The following is a 21,151-nucleotide window of genomic DNA, read 5'->3' as shown; positions in this document are numbered from 1 at the left end:
ACGATAGAGAAATATCCGAATAGGCGTCAATGATTCGTTTTTGTTCTTGGATGGCACTTTTTACGGGCCCGATACTCTCAAAAAAATCTCCAATTTTAAGTCTTGCCTCAATTCTACCTTTTGTCTCATAAAAACTCTCAAACTTTAGGGACAGTCTCAATTCTACTAGAAACTTTTTTTTTTGGTACCATAAAAAACCCTCAACTTTAGGTTGAGTATTAATTCTACCATAATTTTTTTCTCATGAAAAACCTCAACTTTATAAGAAAAATCCCAGCATTAGGTCCATTTTCAATTTTACTCTAATTTTTTTCTCATAAAAAATCACCAACTTTTACTTGGATCCTAAATCTACCTTCATTAACCTTCCGCCAAAATTGGCCTTAGTGATTTTACGCTCGGCCTTCGATCTCTCATGCTTGGGAATGTTCCATCTCTTGCGGTTGGAGAGCTTGCACTCGAATAGCTCGTGATTGGAAGTTTTCCATTTATCGGTTGTCAACAAGAAATTTTTTTACAAATGATTAATGAGGGCAAATTTGTGATTAAAGTAAAATTTTATGGTTGATGATCAACCATAAAATTTTCAAGTATAATTGGGACTGGATCCGGTCATTTGAGAAATTATCAGTTTTCTAAACGAACTTACCAGCTTTTATTTAGTAATAAGCTCTATTATCGACATGCAAATCTATCCCTGGACTTAAACCTTTTAGAAAACAATCACGGCCATCATTAGTTCGTCTTAATTGCAAGCCAATTTTGAATTAAAGGTTAGAAAAAAAAACTTTTGGTTTATGTGTAATTCGAGTTTTATTTCTGTTTATACATTCAAGGGTTAATCCAGTCTACAATTAATTAGACAATGAACTCTTTCTTCTCATGGAAAGCTCCACCAAAAGATGAATGCGCACTTCGCTGTCAAAGCAACCTTTCATCCCCATGTACGACTAGTTTCTCATTTTAGCATTTTTGTTGAACATCCTAATCCTCTTCTGCGATGATTAAGTCTCTCCAGGGTGAAACTAACCTGCAAAATCTGGTCAAGTTGACAAGGACGAATCATAAAAAGCCCGACACTTAAGGGATGATTCTTTTATCCACTTTTAGTTAACAGCAAAACCACGTCATTATCAAATCCCAATTAGCTGTCATTTGATCTTCATATAGGTTGTCCCGGCCTTCTTGACATGTTATAAATACCCCATCCAATGCGAGTAAAGATTTCATATTCAGATAAAATCGAAATCTCTTCAATCCTACCCTCTGTCTTTCTTTTTCACCCAACAACAAAGCTAGAGAAAATGCCAGCTGTCGTCACAAGCCATGGCGGCCATATGCCCGAGCATGACGGGAAGATAACTTTCTACGTCATTCTATGTGTGATTATCTCGGCCTTTGGAGGATTGCTATTTGGATATGACATTGGAATTTCAGGTAGAATGTGGAAATTTTTTGTAAGATTGATATGATGGAAAGATAGCCATTGTAACATTACTAACTTTTTCACAATGTTTATGTGGATTTATTCAATTTCAGGTGGAGTGACCGCCATGGATGACTTCTTGATAAAATTCTTCCCGGATGTTTACGAGAAAAAGAAGCGTGCCCACGAGGACAACTATTGTAAATACGACAACGAGTACCTCCAGCTGTTCACATCTTCTTTGTACATAGCTGCTCTCGTAGCCAGCTTTGTAGCCTCAAAGGTGTGTTCCAAATTCGGCCGAAGGACGACATTGCAAATTGGGTCCTTCTTCTTCGTCGCGGGGGTTGCACTCCAAGCGGGCGGTGTCAATCTTACCATGGTCGTCTTTGGCAGAATCATCCTTGGTTGTGGTGTTGGATTCGGTAATCAAGCAGTGCCTCTGTTTCTATCTGAATTAGCTCCTGCTAGAATCAGAGGTGCTCTCAACATTTGCTTCCAACTCTTCATTACAATTGGGATCCTTATTGCCGGCATTATCAACTACTTCACATCCAACATTCACCCTCACGGGTGGCGAATCTCTCTCGGCTTGGCCGGTGTCCCGGCCGTTATCCTCCTTGTGGGCTCATTCGCCATATGTGAGACCCCTACTAGCCTCATCGAGCGCGACCAGATCGACCAAGGCAAGGCTACCCTAAGGAGGATCCGTGGCACCGATAACATTGCTGCCGAGTTTGATTCGATTGTTATCGCCAGTGACGCCGCAAGGCGAGTGAAGAACCCGTTCCGCAAGCTCATGAGGGCATCAAGCAGGCCTCCTCTTGTCATAGCCATAGTGTTACAGGTGTTCCAGCAATTCACAGGGATCAACGCGATCATGTTCTATGCACCAGTTCTATTCCAAACGGTCGGGTTCGGTAACAATGCGGCGCTGCTCTCGACAGTCATCACCGGGCTCGTGAACGTTTTCAGCACGTTAGTGTCGATTTACACGGTGGACAAGGCTGGTCGGAGGATGTTGCTCCTTGAGGCTTGTGTCCAGATGTTCATCACTCAGGTAATTTCCGTTGCCTTCGCATGATTCTTGAATCGCGATCAACGCAAAATCATGTCAAACTTGGGTACTTCTGTTCGATGAGAAGGAGAGAGTTTGATCTGATGCCTTGATACTTTCTAATCCATTAAATTATCTTTCTTGTTGCAGACTGTGATAGGATTGCTCTTGCTACTACACCTGAAACCAGCAGGGTCTCTCAGCTCTACGGAGGCGATAGTCGTGGTGGTGCTGGTGTGCGTGTACGTGATGGGATTCGCATGGTCATGGGGTCCGCTAGGGTGGCTGATTCCAAGCGAGACCTTCCCTCTAGAGACGAGGACGGCCGGTTTCGCCTGCGCGGTGAGCTCCAACATGCTTTGCACCTTCATCATCGCGCAGGCCTTCCTGTCGATGATGTGCCACATGAAGGCCGGCATCTTCTTCTTCTTCGCCGCGTGGATCCTGGTCATGGGGCTCTTTACATTGTTCCTCTTGCCTGAGACGAAGGGCGTGCCTGTGGACTCGATGGTCGACAGAGTGTGGAAGCAGCATTGGTTCTGGAAGCGGTACATGATTGATGACGAGAATGATGATGACAACGTCATCAAAGGATAAAAGATGTCCATGGCGGCTTGTCTCAAGATATGCTATATGCCAAGCGAAACCGTGGCGAGGTTAGCCAAAAAAAAAAGCAAAGGAAAGATCAAGAATTTTTTGATCTTGACTCATATCCTAGAAAAGATCATGGATTTTTGGATCTTAAGCCATGTCGGGTAATGCTTCGGTCACAGAAAGCATCGTCAAATATCCACAGATATTCGGGAGCATTGGCTCTGTTGGGGGTGGCTTAGCTCTTGGAAAGGAGGATGCTCATGTTCATATGGCTGCGTGTATTGCTTCATAGATTTTTGAAGATTGCGCTATGTTTAATTCATAGTAGTTTTGAATGATTCATGATATCATGCTACAAAACCAGATGGATTGCTGCACTTGTTCTCTTTATCAAAATTGATCTAAGAGAAGATGATACGTCATGGTAAAAGATCCTTAATGTCCACGAGATGTTCGTCAAGTTTAGAGGCTACCATTCTAATCTGACTCTCGCCTTGATGCATAATCGCATTTCAAAACGAAGCTATGAGCGTTATGCAAGTTGTGCACTGTACTTAATTAACCTCTGAAAACGAATCACGTGGCTATCACGTGGCAAACAGGGAGGTAAAGGGGACTGCGAGTCTGCGACTGCCAATAGGCCCAAATACCGTAACAGAGAAGGCTTTCTATGGTCCTTTCATTTCCAGTTCATGTTCACTCTTCTTCTCAAATCCTAAGCCATGAGTTCCTCCGCCGACCCGAAGCTCCCTCAAGACGTCGTCCTCGTCGAGATCCTGAAGCGACTGCCGGTGGAATCTCTGCTCCGATTCAGGTGCGTTTCCCGATCATGGCGTTCCACCATCGATGACCCACGTTTCGTGGCCCTCCACTTGAACCACTCCGCTCACGATGCCTCCAAGCGGTATCTCCTGCGTCTAGATTTGTGGCATCCTGTCCACAGGCCGTGCTCTCTGTTTCCCAATCTGCCTCTTGCTCTGCCTTCCCACTCACAAATCGAAATTCCGTTCGTTAATCCTCTCAACCGTTACAGTCTTGTTGGTTCGTGTAATGGTTCCATCTGCGTCAAAGAGTATCCCAGAAAGTATTCTGGAAATGACGGTGGTCGGACGATGTATTTGTGGAATTTATTCACCAGAAAGCACAAGGCGGTTCCACGACCCGGTCCGCGTCATCGCTTTCCTTCGACTGCTGAAGCTCTAGGGTTTGGCTTCGACGCTAGGTCGAACGACTATAAGATTCTGAGGATTCTCTATTTTTTAGATAACAACGATCGATGGCTTGGTGGGACAATGCCTCAAGTCCGGATTTATTCGCTCAGTACAGATTCCTGGAGAAGTTTGGAGTGTGAGGTTCCTGCTTTCTGCGGCTACAGACTCGCCTACAGACGCCCGGTCTACCTGAATGGGAATCTGCACTGGTTTGTTTTCAAGCTTGATGACCTGGGGGCGCCGAGTGGATACCGATCAATAGTATTGTTCAATGTTGCAGGTGAGGTGTTTGATGAAATGGCTCCACCGGAAGAGATTTCGCACACACATGATGTCACTTCAGTGATGTCTGTGGCAGTATTAAATGACTTGCTGGCTGTGATGGTTAGTTTCAAGGACGCAATTGTGCATCCTGAACCACATTCTGTCTGTTCTGTTTGGGTTATGAGGGAGTACGGCGTGCCTGAGTCTTGGACTAAGCTGTATTCTTTTGAGCCTTGGGGAGCAGTAGCAGGATTTGATGGCTTCACGAGAAATGGTGAGCTTCTGATGGAAATAGATGATGGAGATCGGGTTTCTTGGAATCCAATCACGGGCCAATACGCAGATCTTTCACTGCTGGTAGGATGCCATTTGGTCACTGTCGTGGAGAGCCTCGATTCGCTTTAGCGATGGTTCGATTGCTGCTACATTTACCGATATGACAGATTGATTTCGCTTGCAGAAGGGTTGACAGAGACGATCTGAATTCAGAAGAAATGATCTATCCCATGTCCGCTCCGACAACAAAACGATGGGCCGAAGAAGGGAGGCGTCCATCTGCTTTTGGTACTTCTTGCAAGCTTTAGAATACATATCCATTTTCACATTTTGGGTTTTTGTTTGGACTAGGCAAAGTGTGTCCCCATCACAATCTGCACAAGTATGAACTCCGCAATTTAGTAGCCCAAATCGAAACCGATCGAAACCCCGAGTGCGAAATTTAATTCTGATATGGTTTTACCGAGAAACACTTCCTGCAATCCCCCACAAAATCACATTTGCATAGACATAGTCATGAGCTCTCTGTTTCCTAAGAAGCGATGCAGAGCGAAGGGAACAAGATGGCCACAGCCATCAGAAATCAACAAGGTGGGCTTGTAATTTTCTAAATCATTTAATGACTGGGATTGTAAAAATCAAATCAAGACAAAAAATCAAAAATCGCAATGGACTATTCTTCATGTTGGCTGTTTCGACTGTCATCTCATTGAAGAAGGGTCACCCTCGTGGTCAATTGTGCTAGGCTTGTTCGTGGTTTGGCCTACACTATATTTTAACTCAAACCACACATTTTATTCAGAGAAATTTCATCCGATTCCAAATTGCTAAAAGAATCACCTGTCAACCCCAATAAATAAAAGAAAGAGGGCATGAGTTAATTAAGAGATTTTACTGGTGAGTTATCATCTTTTCATCACAAGGCATCTTAAAAAGTTCACAGGAAAATATTATATATGATTTGATCCGAACCAACGATTCTAATTGAAATACGAATGAAATTTTGTGAACATTAATAATGCGTTACGAAGATATAGAAAAAGAAATTAGCAGGAGATAAAATAGGTTCAAATTGGAAATTCATCAAATTGAGAGCAAGGTCTAAACAAAATCAGTTACAATTTGTCAAGTCCTTGATTTTTTTTTTTTTTTCCATCTCCTGAAGTATGTGTCCGGAAAGCCCAAAGTCTCGATAGGTAGCTCTCGGTCTTCTAGTCGAAAAACAATGATTGGCTGATTGATTAGGTAGGATGACATCTTCCCGAATATCATTTTGCAAGAATGGAATCCTATGTTTCTAATTTTGAGTCAATAACTTTATGCAATTGCTTCATTTGCTCTCGGCTCTTTAGTATTTCCACATCATACTGTCTGTATTTGTGAAGGTCAATTTTTAATGGGCTTTTCCCACAATTCCAACTTACAATCTCACACTACATATAAAAGGATAAAAGAGCTTAATTACAGCATCATGGACATTGTCTTCTTATTTTCATAATGAACCTATATTCATATGTACCAAGGAGAACAAATAAAAGTTAGAAATTTTTTTAGTCCAGTAGTTTTTGGCTTCCACGGCAAGATAGACCGCGAGTGGTCATGAAGACGTTAATGCGCCCTCCTCTTCTTCTTCTTCTTCTTCTTCTTCTTCTTCTTCTTCTTCTCCGTTGTCCCTTCTCTGTGTGGCGCGATGGTGGCTTTGTCTCCGCACAGCCTCACTCGAGCTCGGCTCGCTTTCCATTGCACTCTCCCTTCCTTCTCTCTTCCCAAGCCTCTCTTCTCCGATCGTCCTTCCCTTTCTTGACCGAACGCTGCTCATGTCCCGTTCTGTCGCAAGCACGGTCGAAGCATCACGTTCTTCAGCCCCCATCTGTTCTCCCTCTCCGCCACTTCCGGTTCTCCCGGTACGGATGCCTTGCATTTAACCATTGTCAGTTGGAAATTCTGTTGGATGCGTGCGTGGCCAGTTTCGGATTGTGAAAGATCGGCTTATAGCTTTCGCGCCTGATGTTGATCTTCTTCCATTTTTACCTGACAATTTTGAGGTGTTACTGTGCTTTGGTGCAGAGAAATTGGATAGATCACGATGTTTCCGGTGACCAGGATCTCTATTGGCTGAATTTAGTGGTTCTTTACATCGAATTATTCAGGAATTCTTAAAGACTTGGACTAGAAGTGACATATGTAGCTTCTTTTCTTCATCAAATTGCACTAGTATCACTGATGATGACTTTAAAAACTTTCAAACACCCTTGGAACAGGAGCTCTTTTGGCATGTCCACTTGCATTGGTTCTTCCCCGTGGCCTAAACCCACTCTCTCAAAAGGAACGGTAAGATTTCTATACCCGTCAGTTACGTACTTGGTATCCGTATCCCAAAACTACAGCGATTCTTCACGGTGGCACTTAAGTATAGAGTTGAATTCGGGACTAACGAGCATGTCGTTATAAGCCCAAGCGGCCAGTATAGCTCCCGACTTACGCAAAAGGCCTTTGACCAGCTTGTAAAACCTAGGAATGTCAAGCCAGTGCGAGGCGACGGCAAAGGTGATGAGATCGACATGACTTTGGCCCCCACCCCTCCTCCCCATCATGGCCGTCCTCTGACATGGATTGTGGAGGGTGCACGAAGCGAACTCGAGGACGTGACATTGCGAAAACTTAGCTGAGCTTCGCCAACGTCAGTCACTATCACTAGCTCGTGATGCTCCACGAGTTGGTAGAACCATGTCACCGATATGTTTGTGGTCAGCCAAGCAAGAAACATTTCAATTGATGAGCTAAGGATTCTATTCCTCCAATGTAGAATTATGTGTGATTATAGTGTGATCTAATTTATTTTCATGCTCTTGTTTGAAAATCATGCAAAGAGAGGCTAATGGCAAGAGCAACTTGACCATTGCCGATGTCGACATCCCAAGCCAGAGAGTGAGGGGAGGTGCTGACGGCGAGCATCTGAGCACCACCCACTTGGATAAGTTGGCATTGTTTGTAGATAGGTCTCTGCCTGCTCGAATAAACCCAAAGTAACTCGTTTTTTAGCGAGCGATATCGTACTCATTCCTGATCCGGATTCATATTACTAAAACACATCAACATTTTAATGCATCTATGGAAAATGCACGCCCTTTTGTATTACTTCCATGATTAAGCAATTTACAAGCAACATATTAAATGTTTGAAAGTCTAAGCATATATTTCACTTCTCACTTTATGTCAATTTTTTCAATACAATCCTCGAGTTTTCTCGATAAATATTTTTTTTATCTAGTCCTATTTTATTTTGTTCTATTTTTTCTCGATAAATATTAGCTTTTTTTTTTTAAATAGGGTCCAATTTAATCCCCGCTTGTGCTCCACGTACTCTGTATCCTTTGAAATCCTATCGTCTTCATTAATTCATAACGTATAAATATGAGTTGCAAAATGAGTCGCAAACTGATTACATCAACTGTAATACAGAGGGAGAGCGGAGCGTGCGTCACGTGACTTTTGCGTCCAAGTCACGTGACAAAATAGAGCAAATGCCACGTGATTATCACGAGGCAAACAGAGAGGGTAAAAGGGAATTGCCACGGCGAATAGCAGGGTAGTGCAGCGAATTCTTCCCGGCTTCTACTTCCATGGCAAATCGTTCATTTCCAGTTCATGTTCGCTCTTCTTCTCGACCCCTAACCATGAGTGCCTCCGACGAACCGAAGCTCCCTCAAGACCTGGTCGTCGAGATCCGGAAGCGGTTGCCGGTGGAATCTCTCCTCCGATTCAGGTGCGTTTCCCGATCATGGCGTTCCGCGGGCTTTTTTTCAAATTGCATGCAAACAAATTTTTATTTACCATTTTAGGGAAGAGAAAAAGTATTTGCGATTTAGGGGTTCGCTCGGCGGTCAGAGTGCCGAGCGGTACCCGCTCGGCGATCAAGTTGCCGAGCGGGTAGCTGCTCGGCACTATAAGTGCCGAGTGGCTATGCTCGGCACTATAAATGCCGAGCGGAAGCGATCTGATCTGTGTACCTGCACTGCATCGTCGCCAGTCCTTGCTCGGCACTTACGGTGCCGAGCAAGGACCTCTCTGTAGCGTGCTTAGAGCACGCTGCGGAGAGATGGGTGGCTCCCCTACCCGCTCGGCATTTGGAATGCCGAGCGGGTAGGGCCCTCCTCCCTTGCCGGCGCCTTTACTCAAGCGCGGGCAGGCGACGTGAAAGGTGCCGCGGGCACCTTTCACGCGCACTACTGAGCCTTCGGCTCTGCTTAAAGCAAAGCCGAAAGCTCTCCCCTCACAGAAGCTTTGGCCATTTCGTTATTTCTCTTCACATAAGCTCTCTTTCGCCCCTCATCCACAGAAGCTCTCTTTCGCCCCTCATCTACAGAAGCTCAAGCCTTTCCTCCCTCCTCACAGAAGCTCAAGCCTTTCGCCCCTCCTCCATAGAAGCTCTTCTTCCGTTCGTATTGCGCTTCCATCCTCTGCGGAAACTCTTCTTCTGATTTTAAGTGATCTGAATATTAAGTGAACGGAGTGTAGAGTCCGCTGGGAGCCCTCCCCTCGCTTTGATTAACTTCGGCGAGATTTGTTCTTAATATCCCGACCAAGTTTTAATCAGACTCTCCTCTTATATTGATATAGCTCACGAAGATTTTTTCATATCCTCCTCTCCTCGGGTGCCTTTATTGATGTTAGTGTTTTTATTTTATTGCAAATATTTTCGTCATGTTTTAATTAAATTGTGACTTTTTTATTTTTGCGGGAGTTGAGACAAAAGTAAAGCCGTCCTTCTTACTCGGTGCTTCCTCTTGATAGTTCGAGCTCTACATTCGGTGCGTGATTACGCTCAATAGTTTGAGGTAAACCTCGTTATAGCTATTTTTTGCGGTTTCGTAAGTATTGTTTTATTTATTTGATTATTATTTGTACACTGAATAGTTATAATGTTTACGAGTTGTAGTAAAAAAAAATTACCATAATAATACTTACAATACAGATATGGTTACGATAGTCAAACCATTGACAGAGTTTTAGATGTTACATTTAAAACCATTATATGTCATGTTTTTAATAATTCCAAAATTCGAGTAATAGAAAATTAGAAAATACAAAATTGATATAAAAAAAAATGATAGAGACTTTCAAAAAAATGAAGGAAAAATATTAAGAAATTTGGAAAAATAGGAAAATAGCCACAATGAACTGACGGAAGACTATTTTGGCCGGTGACTTAAAAAAATGACGATTTAGCCCTTCGGGCAAATTATATCCCAAAAAAATTTTAAAAAATCCAAAAAATTAGGAAATGGCCACAATCAACCGGCCATGAATGATTCGGGGTATTTTTGCGAACGAATTTTAAAAAATGACGATTTTGCCCTTCTGGCAAATTGTCTCCCAAATTTTTTTTCAAAAATCCCAAAAATTAGAAAATGGCCACAATCAACTGGCCATAGGCGATTCAAGGTATTTTGGCCAACGAATTTTAAGAAATGACGATTTTGCCCTTCTGGCAAATTGTTTCCCAAATTTTTTTTTAAAAATCCCAAAAATTAGAAAATGGCCACAATCAACTGGCCATGGGCGATTCAAGGGATTTTGGCCAACGAATTTTGAGAAATAACGATTTTGCCCTTCTGGCAAATTGTCTCCCAAATTTTTTTTTAAAAATCCCAAAAATTAGAAAATGGCCACAATCAATTGGCTATGGGCGATTCAAGGTATTTTGGCCAACGAATTTTAAGAAATGACAATTTTGCCATTCTGGCAAATTATCTCCCAAAATTTTTTTTAAAATCCCAAAAATTAGAAAATGGCCACAATCAACTGGCCATGGGCGATTCAAGGTATTTTGGGCAACAAATTTTAAGAAATGACGATTTTTCCCTCCGGCAAATTGTCTCCCAAATTTTTTTTTAAAAATCCCAAAAATTAGAAGATGGCCACAATCAATCGGCCATGGTCGATTCAAAGTATTTTGGCCAACGAATTTTAATAAATGACGATTTTGCCCTTCGGGCAAATTGTCTCCCAAAATTTATTTTAAAAATCCCAAAAATTAGAAAATGGCCACAATCAACTAGCCATGGCCGATTCAAGGTATTTTGGCCAACGAATTTTAAGAAATGACAATTTTGCCCTTCTGGCAAATTGTCTCCCAAAATTTATTTTAAAAATCCCAAAAATTAGAAAATGGCCACAATCAATCGGCCATGGCCGATTCAAGGTATTTTGGCCAACGAATTTTAAGAAATGACGATTTTGCCCTTCGGGGAAATTGTCTCCCAAAATTTATTTTAAAAATCCCAAAAATTAGAAAATGGCCACAATCAACTGGCTATGGGCGATTCAAGGTATTTTGGCCAACGAATTTTAAGAAATGGCGATTTTGCCCTTCGGGCAAATTGTCTCCCAAAATTTATTTTAAAAATCCCAAAAATTAGAAAATGGCCACAATCAACTGGCCATGGCCGATTCAAGGTATTTTGGCTAACGAATTTTAAGAAATGACGATTTTGCCCTTCTGGCAAATTGTCTCCCAAATTTTTTTAAAAAATCCCAAAAATTAGAAAATGGCCACAATCAACTAGCCATGGCTGATTCAAGATATTTTGGCCAACGAATTTTAAGAAATGACGATTTTGCCCTTACGGAAAATTGTCTCCCAAATTTTTTTTTAAAAATCCCAAAAATTAGAAATAATTGCAATATACTAATACATTTATTTCATTTGATATATTGATAGTGGTTATGTTAATTTGACAACGTATACGGGACAATATTTATGAAATTGTAGTTTAGAAATAATTGCTAATTTATTTAAATCTCAGAATGTCGTCTACATCTTTTGCGATTGTGCACTGGGGAGGTACAATAGTGCGAACCGCATATGGAATTGATTACGAAGGCGGACAATCTACCATGTTCGGGATTGCAAATATATGGACATTTCATGAGTTACGTGTGTCGATTGAGAACGCATTGAATATAACAGAAACCAAGTATATTCAAACAGTGCTATATAGATGTCCGTATGTAACACACAATTGTGTTACATATGACATTACGGAGGTGCATGATGATGCTACGATTACGATGATTCAGCAATTTGCACTTCAGGCTAGTAGTACGGGGTTCTTGCGGTTTTATGTAACCGTAGCAGAACACCAAATGAGAGATGATTTCGCGGAGGAAGCTTCAAATGTTGGTGAAGATGATGATGGTCTGCATAATCGATGCGTGCGGGCCAATGATAATGATGATAATGCTGATAATGTTGCTGCTGATGATGATGATGATAATGCTGCTGCTGATGATGATGATAATAATTCTGCTGCTGATGATGATGATAATCTGTTGTTGCTTCTGCTGCTGCTGATGATGATGATAATAATGCTGCTGGCGATGATGATGATAATAATGCTGCTGATGATGATGATGATGGTGATGAAGAAGATGATCCTTGGATGGGCTCCGATGACAATGACGGAGAAGATGTCGGATGTGATAATATGGAGGCTTACTATAATACGCAGTGCAGCAATCCCATTTTGCCGTTGGTACATCCACCGCCTTATTCGGAGATCGACTTTGACATGATGCAAGACGACACTAGAGCCAAGCCGGGCCGTATGCTATTTGATCCATCAAAAGAATTTGATGTTGGCATGTTGTTTCCATCACGGGACATGGTGCGGTTGGCTGCGAAAGAGTACTCTCTCGGGAGAAATCAAAATTTTCGCAGTTATTTGACAAAGAAAGACGAATATGTGATAAGATGTGGCAATGCAAATGGACCGTGTGGTTGGAGGCTCCGCGTGATTGCTAAATCGGGTGGCATGTTTTGAAAAATAAGTAAATATAATGGGCCACATACATGCGGTTCTCCGCAAATGTCACGGGATCATCGGCACCTTGACCAAAAGTACCTCTGCAGCCAAATAGAAGCAATGGTCGCCGCCCAACCAGACATCAAAATCAAGCCACCGATGGCGGAGATTCAAGATAAGTTGCGGTTCGAACCTACTTACCGTAAAACCTGGAAGGCCAAACAAATGGCGATCGCCGGACAATTTAGAGATTGGGATGAATCATACGGTAGGGCGAGGACGTGGATGATCGAAATGAAGAGCCGGAATCCCGGTTCACATTTTGTGATCGATGATCATATCAACCTAGATCTGGGCTGCACGGTTTTCAACTGGATGTTTTGGACTTTCAAGCGGACGATTGAACGCTTCTCAAGTTGTCGTCCTGTGATTTTTGTTGATGGTACATTTTTGTACGGAAAATACGAAGGAACCCTCCTTTGTGCGGCCTCCCTTGATGGAAATAATCATATTTTCCCGCTGGCATTTGCTGTAGTCCATCGGGAAAATATTGATAATTGGACTTGGTTTATGAATATGTTGCGGAGATATGTCACTAGGAGAGATGATATTTGTGTAATATCAGACAGACATATCGGTATTCAACGAGCAATGGAGACAACACGGTGGCTTCCTCCAAATGGCCACCATAGATATTGCATTCGGCACATTGCCGGCACCTACAATAAACATTTCAAAAATGCCGAAGGGAAAAAACTTATTCGGACGGAAGGTAAATTCTCGAATTTGTCAATTTTAAGAAAATACGTATGGAAAAATTTGAGTACGAAGTACTAATTAATGTTGTCATGTACAGCTTACGCGAACCAACGGCGGAAGTTCGACCAATTCATGAGCCAAATTAGGGAGTTTGATCCGGCCACAGCTGCATGGTGCGATCAGATTCCAAGAGAAAAATGGACAAAGGCTTATGATGAAGGGATGAGATATGGATCGATGACGACAAATTTAGTCGAATCGATCAACGGGATGCTGAAGGGTTTCCGTGGTCTACCAATAGCAGCCATGGTCGACAAGATATTCTATCGGTTGGTGCACTATTTTGATACGAGAAGAACAATGTATAGGATGCGAAAAGATAACCAATGAAAATATACGGAATTTGCCGGTGTCACGCTCCAGCGAAACAGTCAAAAAGCAAATAGGCATGTCGTCACGTGTTTCGACTACGATAGAGGCGTTTTCGAAGTGACAACTGGACGTGACAGATCCAGAGGTTCAGGGGGCCACAAACACATAGTGCGCCTATACTTGAGAACGTGCACATGCGGGAAATTTGAAGTACTGAAAATCCCATGTTCACACGTAATGGCAGCATGTCAAGCGTATGGCATTGATTACGAACCATACGTAGATGAATGGTATACTTTAGAGAAAACCCTTCGATGCTATCGGTATATGTTTAATTCGTTGGGGCATCTTCAATACGAGCTTGAACCGGACGAGCTGCCATTAGTGCCGGACCCCAGTCGTATTCGGAAGAAAGGAAGGCCCCGTACATCGCGGATCCGGAATGAGATGGATCGGAGAAGCGCGAGCAGTAGCTCTTCGCGAAATCATTGCACACACTGTGGAAAATCAGGGCACAATAGGAAAACTTGTGCACATAGATCGGCCGGAGAGTAGATCATACTTGCTCGATCCTTATGTATTTCGTTCCTATGCGTTGTAAGGATGATCGTATTTCTATGTTATAAAATCTCTTTGTCTTCTGAAGTCATCAAATGAATATCTTCATATGGGAAAAAAATTGTATCATGAAATAATTTCTATCGTTGTGCCGATCCTGGGAAATAAACGAATAACGGATGTTGGCGCGTAAAAAGGACACGGGGCGTGACAAGTATCATGAATTTTTGTAATGTTATAATATCACAATTGCACGATATTTATTCGGTTTATGTGTTCCATGTTATATATACATATGGGAATTTGTTGTAATGTTATAGTATCACAATTGTGTAGATATGGCACGTAGTACTTACATTCAGCCGGGCCCGGAGAATGATTCACTACTTATTGGGCAAGCCCAACATAGATCTCAGGCTATATGGGACGCTAAGGTAATTGAAGATTTTTCAGTTGATCTGTACTTTGTAACAATATCATCAAAATTGCCACTAACTGTTCATGTTACATGTCACAGATACCTCCGACCGAAGCCCTTCAATGTCGGCGAGCGATGCTACACGTAGGTGATCTTGATTCGCGGATAGTCTCGTATCTGCAAGCTTCAGAATTTTTTGGAATTTATTTGATGGGATTCGTGCAGCTGGATTGGCACTTAATTACTGCATTGGTCGAGCGGTGGAGGCTCGAGACCCACACCTTTCATATGCTGGAAGGTGAATGCACTATCACGTTGCGGGATATTGCGGTGCTGACAGGCCTTCCTATAGATAGACGTGCAATTACTGGCCCCAGTATTATGAATTGGGCCACCGTATGTGACGATCTACTCGGTGCTCACCCAGCCCGATTGCGGGGCACACATATCGGTTTGAACTGGTTGAGACAGCGCTTTGAAGAGCTTTCGCCAGGCGCCGATGACATCGCCATAGTGCGGCATTCCCGGGCTTTCATTCTCCGTCTGTTAGGAGGATCTATTTTCTCGGACAAATCAGGTGCCCGGGTTAGTTTGTTGTTTCTTCCATTATTGGCGAACCTTAACGTCCCTACGCAGTATAGTTGGGGTTCAGCAACACTTGCATGGTTGTACCGAGAGTTATGTCGTGCAACCGACCCGGAGACGAAGCAAATGGGCGGTGCCTTACATATACTGCAGATTTGGGCGTGGGAGCGCTTCGGATGTGTCTCCCCATCCCCGACGGTTGAGGTTCCTTTAGGACTTGCACCTTTCGGTAGTCGGTATGTGATCTATTATATTTTTAGTTCGTGCGTTATTAATTCATTCCAGTGCTTATAATATAAGAAAATAGAATGTTTTTTGTTTACGCAGTTGGAGTCACGGTCGAAGGACAACGGAGATCCCCACGCATACGTTGGTACATCTGTGCTACCAACTTGATAGATTGGCATCCGAAGATGTAAGTAATGATAGCAACGAATGAGTTTAATATAATATTAGCTTTTAAATTAATTCTTCATTTAATTTCATATGTTTTATTATAATGACAGATTATTTGGGAGCCCTATGGTGGCGACATTCCGGAGAATGTACCGGCTACTTGCTTGCGGGGACGGGATATTTGGAGGGCTCGTGTGCCACTCATCTGTTTTTGGATAGTTGAGTGGCATTATCCAGATCGGGTACTTCGCCGGTTTGGTATGCGGCAGTCGATACCTACTCCTCCCCGCGATCACACAGTGTTGCATGATATTGACAATAGGCACCCGGGAAGGATTGGGCAGCTAAACACGGACGATGGATCGCTATGTGGGACGGGCGTACCGAATATGTAGTCCATGCTGATCCCGCCACGGAGGAACTCCACTTTCACTCGGGATATATGGAGTGGTTCCGCAGACATACACGGAAGTGGATTTCTATTACGGGAGCTGCAATGGGTTCAATGGTTCGTGCAAATACTTTCAATTTAATTCATTAACTATATTTTTACTAACATAAGTTATTGTAATTTTATAACATTTGTTGCTTGTCATATCATTACCGGGGTGATGGCGTGAAACAAATCTTACGTATATTAAATTCACGTCCATCTCGTCAGACTTGGGGAGATGTGGGGAGGATAGCTAAGGCAATGTTATACGTCCAGCATGAGGAGAGGCGTCTCACGATGATGCCACCACCCCAACCAGCAACTACAACGGCAACCGTTGGCCCTCACGATGATGATCCGCCCGAGCACGTTCGGTCGACCCGGAGGACTCCTCGAGGTCATGTAGTTGGCGATGCCGTCCTTTACACCTTCGAGTATCATACGACGGATTTCGCTCCGGGTTTCGCTCCAGGATTAGACCAGACAGGTTTCAATGTTGGATTCACCCCTTTTGCCGCTCCATTTCCCGAGGGATCTACTTTTGCATTTCCCGATCCATGAGACTCAGCTCCTTCTCCTACTTCGTATGTACCCGATTTTCCTCCTTTTTATTCAAGCTTCTCTACGAAAGGATATGTACCATCCGGGCGGGGCATATTTTCACAAGATATGCCTTCATCATCTACATATCCTCCTCGGTCGGATCCTCCTCCTCGGCCTCCTCCTCGTCCGTACAATACTAGAGCCGCCGAGCACCGAAGAGAGCCACGTTGCGGAACGAGAGGTCATGTAGGAAGACGACATCGTTAGTACATGTAATTGCGACGATCTGATTTATTATCTATTATGAAAATAGCATGTTTTTCATATATCTCAGCACTTTCATTTTATCAATATTCTGAATTAATTACACTAATAAAATAAGCTTCAAAAGAAACAATTTATAAATAAAATAATAATTATTAAAAACTTAACAAAAATAATGATTTCCTTTTTAAAAAAACGCCGAGCAGAACAAAACGCCATGAATCGTCCATGGCCAGTTGATTGTGGCAATTTTCTTTTTACAATTTTTTTGGGAGACAATTTGCTGGAAGGGCAAAATCGTCATTTTCTAAAATTCGTCGGCCAAAATACCCTCAATCGTCCATGGCCAGTTGATTATGGTCATTTACTAATTTTTGAGGTTTTTTACAATTTTTTTGAAAGACAAATTGCTAGAAGGGCAAAACCGTCATTTTCTAAAAGTCGTCGGCCAAAATAACCTGAATCGTCCATGGCCGATCGATTATGGTCATTTACTAATTTTTGAGATTTTTTATAATTTTTTTGAAAGACAAATTGCCGGAAGGGCAAACCTGTCATTTTCTAAAAGTCGTCGGCCAAAATACCCCCAATCGTCCATGGCCGATTGATTATGGTCATTTACTAATTTTTGATATTTTTTATAATTTTTTTAAAAGACAATTTGCCGGAAGGGCAAAATCGTCATTTTCAAAAGTCGTCGGCCAAAATACCCCCAATCGTCCATGCCAGTTGATTATGGTCATTTACTAATTTTTGAGATTTTTTATAATTTTTTTAAAAGACAATTTGCCAGAAGGGCAAAATCGTCATTTTCTAAAAGTCGTCGGCCAAAATACCCTCAATCGTCCATGGCCGATTGATTATGGTCATTTACTAATTTTTGAGATTTTTTACAATTTTTTTGAAAGACAAATTGCCGGAAGGGCAAAACCGTCATTTTCTAAAAGTCGTCGGCCAAAATAACCTGAATCGTCCATGGCCGATCGATTATGGTCATTTACTAATTTTTGAGATTTTTTATAATTTTTTTGAAAGACAATTTGCCAGAAGGGCAAAACCGTCATTTTCTAAAAGTCGTCGGCCAAAATACCCCCAATCGTCCATGGCCGATTGATTATGGTCATTTATTAATTTTTGAGATTTTTTATAATTTTTTTAAAAGACAATTTGCCAGAAGGGCAAAATCGTCATTTTCAAAAGTCGTCGGCCAAAATACCCCCAATCGTCCATGCCAGTTGATTATGGTCATTTACTAATTTTTGAGATTTTTTATAATTTTTTTAAAAGACAATTTGCCAGAAGGGCAAAATCGTCATTTTCAAAAGTCGTCGGCCAAAATACCATAAATCGTCTATGGCCGATTGATTGTGGCCATTTACTAATTTTTAAGATTTTTTACAATTTTTTTGGAAGACAATTTGCCACAAGGGCAAAATCGTCATTTTCTAAAAGTCATCGGCCAAAATACCCCGCATCATCTATGGCCAGTTGATTGTGGCCATTTATTAATTTTTGAGATTTTTTACAATTTTTTTGCAGACAATTTTCCAGAATGGTAAAACTATTATTTTCTAAAAGTCATTGGTCAAAATACCCCGAATCGTGCATGACATGTTCATTATGGCCATTTTTGACATTTTTTACAATTTTTTTCGAAGACAATTTGTCATAAGGGCAAAATCGTCATTTTCAAAAGTCGTCGGCGAAAATACCCCGAATTGTCTATGGCTAGTTCATTGTCGCCATTTTCTAATTTTTCCGAGCTTTTATAATTTTTTTAGAAGATAATTTCCTACGAGGACGAAATCGCCGGGCCGGGATCGAGGGCCGAGGGTGGGGAGGGGCGGCGGGGGTGGCAAGGGAAGGGGGAAGGGGGGGGGCCACGCTCGGCGGTTAAACTGCCGAGCCCGATGGCCGCTCGGTAGTTATACTACGGAGCGGGTGCCTGGCTCGGCGCTTTAACTGCCGAGCGGACCCCTAAACGCCAAATACTTTTTCTCTCCCTTAAAATGATAAATAAAAATTTTTTTGTATGCAATTTGAAAAAAAGCCCGCGTTCCGCCATCGACGACCCTCGTTTCGTGGCCGTCCACTTGAACCACTCTGCTCTTGATGCCTCCAATTGGCATCTCGCATGTCTAAATTTGGGCAATGCTGTCCAGAGCGTGTGCTCTCTGTTTCCCAATGAGTCTCTTACCCTACCTTCCAAATCACAAATCAAAATTCCATTTGTTACTGCTCCCGACGGGTACGGTTTGTTGGTTCGTGTAATGGGCTGATCTGCATCACAGAAATGTTCGGATATGACTATGGTACGACGATGTATTTGTGGAATTCTTTCACCAGGAAGCACAAGGCGGTTCTACGAGACGGTCCGGGCCATCAGTCTCTTTCCGCGGGGATTACTCGTACAGTTCTAGGGTTTGGCTTCGACGCTAGGTCGAATGACTATAAGATTGTGAGGATTTTCTGTTTTCTAGATGATCCTCCTCCATGCTTTGGCGGGACAAAGCCCAAAGCCGAGATTTATTCACTCGGTACAGATTTCTGGAGAAGTTTGGAATGTGGGGTTGCGGCGAGCCCAAAGCCGAGACCACTGGCTCTCCATTGCGGCGAGCCAATGGTCTTCTTGAATGGGAATCTGCACTGGTTTGCTTCCAAGGTCAATGATCTGGGGGAGGATGTTGGATACGGACCCATAGTCCTATTTGATGTTGCAGGTGAGGTGTTTGATGAAATGGCTCCACCGCTGGTAGAGATTTCTCAATTAGACACTGTCGATTTAATGATGTCTGTGGCAGTACTAAATGACTTGCTAGCTGTGTTTGTTAGTCTCTTGGACATAGCTGGGGATTGGCATTCCGTTTGTTCTGTTAGGGTTATGAGGGAGTACGGCGTGACTGAGTCTTGGATTAAGCTGTATTCTTTTGAGGCTTGGGGAGGAATATCGCACTTTGACGGTTTCATGAGGAATGGCGAGCTTGTAATGGTAATAGATGATGAAGAACGAGTTTCTTGGAATCCAATCATGGGACAGTACACAAATCTGCCACTACCGACATACTGTCATTTGGTCAATGTCGTAGAAAGCCTCGTTTCGCCTCAGAGATGACTCCGATTGCTGCTACATTTTTTGATAGGACATATTGATTCTACTTGCAGAAGAGTTGAAAGGGATATTTGGACTTAGAAGCAATGATTTTATTCATGTCCGCTCCGGCGACAAATCGACAGGCAGAAGGAGTGAGGTGGTGTGCCCATCTGTTTTGGTACTTCTTGCAAGCTTTAGAATGCATATTTTGAGTTTTCCTTTAGAGAGTCTTTAGACTAGGCAAAGTGTGCATTCTCTTTACAATTTGCACCGTGAGAACTCTGCATTTTAGTACTGCAAATCAAAACCCCAAAAACGAAATTGAATCTGATTTTGCTAAGAAACTCCCCGGAATCGCATATTCATATGCATATGCATAGTCATGAGCTCTCTCTTTCCTGAGAAGCAATGGCGGGCGAAGGGATTGAGATGGCCAGAGCTAGCATCAACAGCGGTCAGAACTCAACAGGGTTTTGGCTCTTATCCTCCTTATCTGTGAAAGGTAAGCGTGGTTTTGAGCAGAGAGTGTGATAGTGATTTTAACAGGAAGGAGGAGACGAGGAGGAAATGGACAAACAAAGCATGCAATATGTTGGGATAAAGCTAAACAAACGCTTACATACTTGTAAATAAAAGACAAGTGCATACAAACGTGCCATAAATAGCACAAATAAGCTGTTTAAAATGAAATATACGGAATTTATACATGGTATGCTGAGAATCACCTAAACAATTTAGTGACTGGGGTAGTAAAAATCGAATCGATACAAAAGTCAAAATTGCAATGGACTATTTTTCCTGCGTCTAAGCTGTCTTGATTGCTACCCCATTGAAAATGGTCATCCTCTCCTCGTGGTCAATTGTATTAGGCCTGCTTTTTGGCTTGCCTGGATTATATTTCAACTCAAACCAGACATTTTAAGTTAGAGAAATTTCATAAAACTCCAAACTACAAAAAGAATCACCTTTCAATCCCTCTTGGGGAAAAAAAAAAACATGAGTTTTGAGACATTTAACTGTGAATACAATCTTTTCACGTTGAAAAGTTCATACGGAAAAATGACTTCGATCCAAATCAATGACTCTACTTGAAATG

General features: G+C 42.3%; 2 protein-coding genes across 3 annotated transcripts; both read left to right on the top strand.

Moving 5' to 3' along the window:
• The first annotated feature begins 1,304 nt into the window (after positions 1-1,304).
• LOC115750453 (sugar transport protein 8-like) lies at positions 1,305-3,168 on the top strand. Its single transcript, XM_030687826.2, has 3 exons — positions 1,305-1,437; positions 1,540-2,486; positions 2,634-3,168. Exons 1-3 carry the CDS (start codon positions 1,305-1,307, stop codon positions 3,078-3,080), a joined length of 1,527 nt encoding a protein of 508 aa, XP_030543686.1. The 3' UTR covers positions 3,081-3,168.
• A 581-nt stretch (positions 3,169-3,749) lies between these two features.
• LOC115750456 (F-box protein At3g07870-like) lies at positions 3,750-20,744 on the top strand. Of its 2 annotated transcripts, none has more exons than XM_030687829.2 (2): positions 3,750-4,458; positions 19,587-20,744. In XM_030687829.2, the coding sequence occupies exons 1-2, from the start codon at positions 3,800-3,802 to the stop codon at positions 20,074-20,076; spliced, it is 1,149 nt and encodes a 382-aa protein (XP_030543689.2). In that variant the 5' UTR covers positions 3,750-3,799; the 3' UTR covers positions 20,077-20,744. The 2 variants fall into 2 exon arrangements, with proteins under 2 accessions (XP_030543689.2, XP_048128049.1); XM_048272092.1 differs by having other exon boundaries at positions 3,750-4,443; positions 19,572-20,742.
• Positions 20,745-21,151: the final 407 nt, after the last annotated feature.

This window comes from Rhodamnia argentea, chromosome 11 (assembly GCF_020921035.1).
Source record: "Rhodamnia argentea isolate NSW1041297 chromosome 11, ASM2092103v1, whole genome shotgun sequence".
Taxonomy (NCBI): Eukaryota; Viridiplantae; Streptophyta; class Magnoliopsida; order Myrtales; family Myrtaceae; genus Rhodamnia; species Rhodamnia argentea.
The sequence above is the reverse complement of the archived record's forward strand: the minus strand, read 5'-3'. Positions and strand labels throughout refer to the sequence as shown.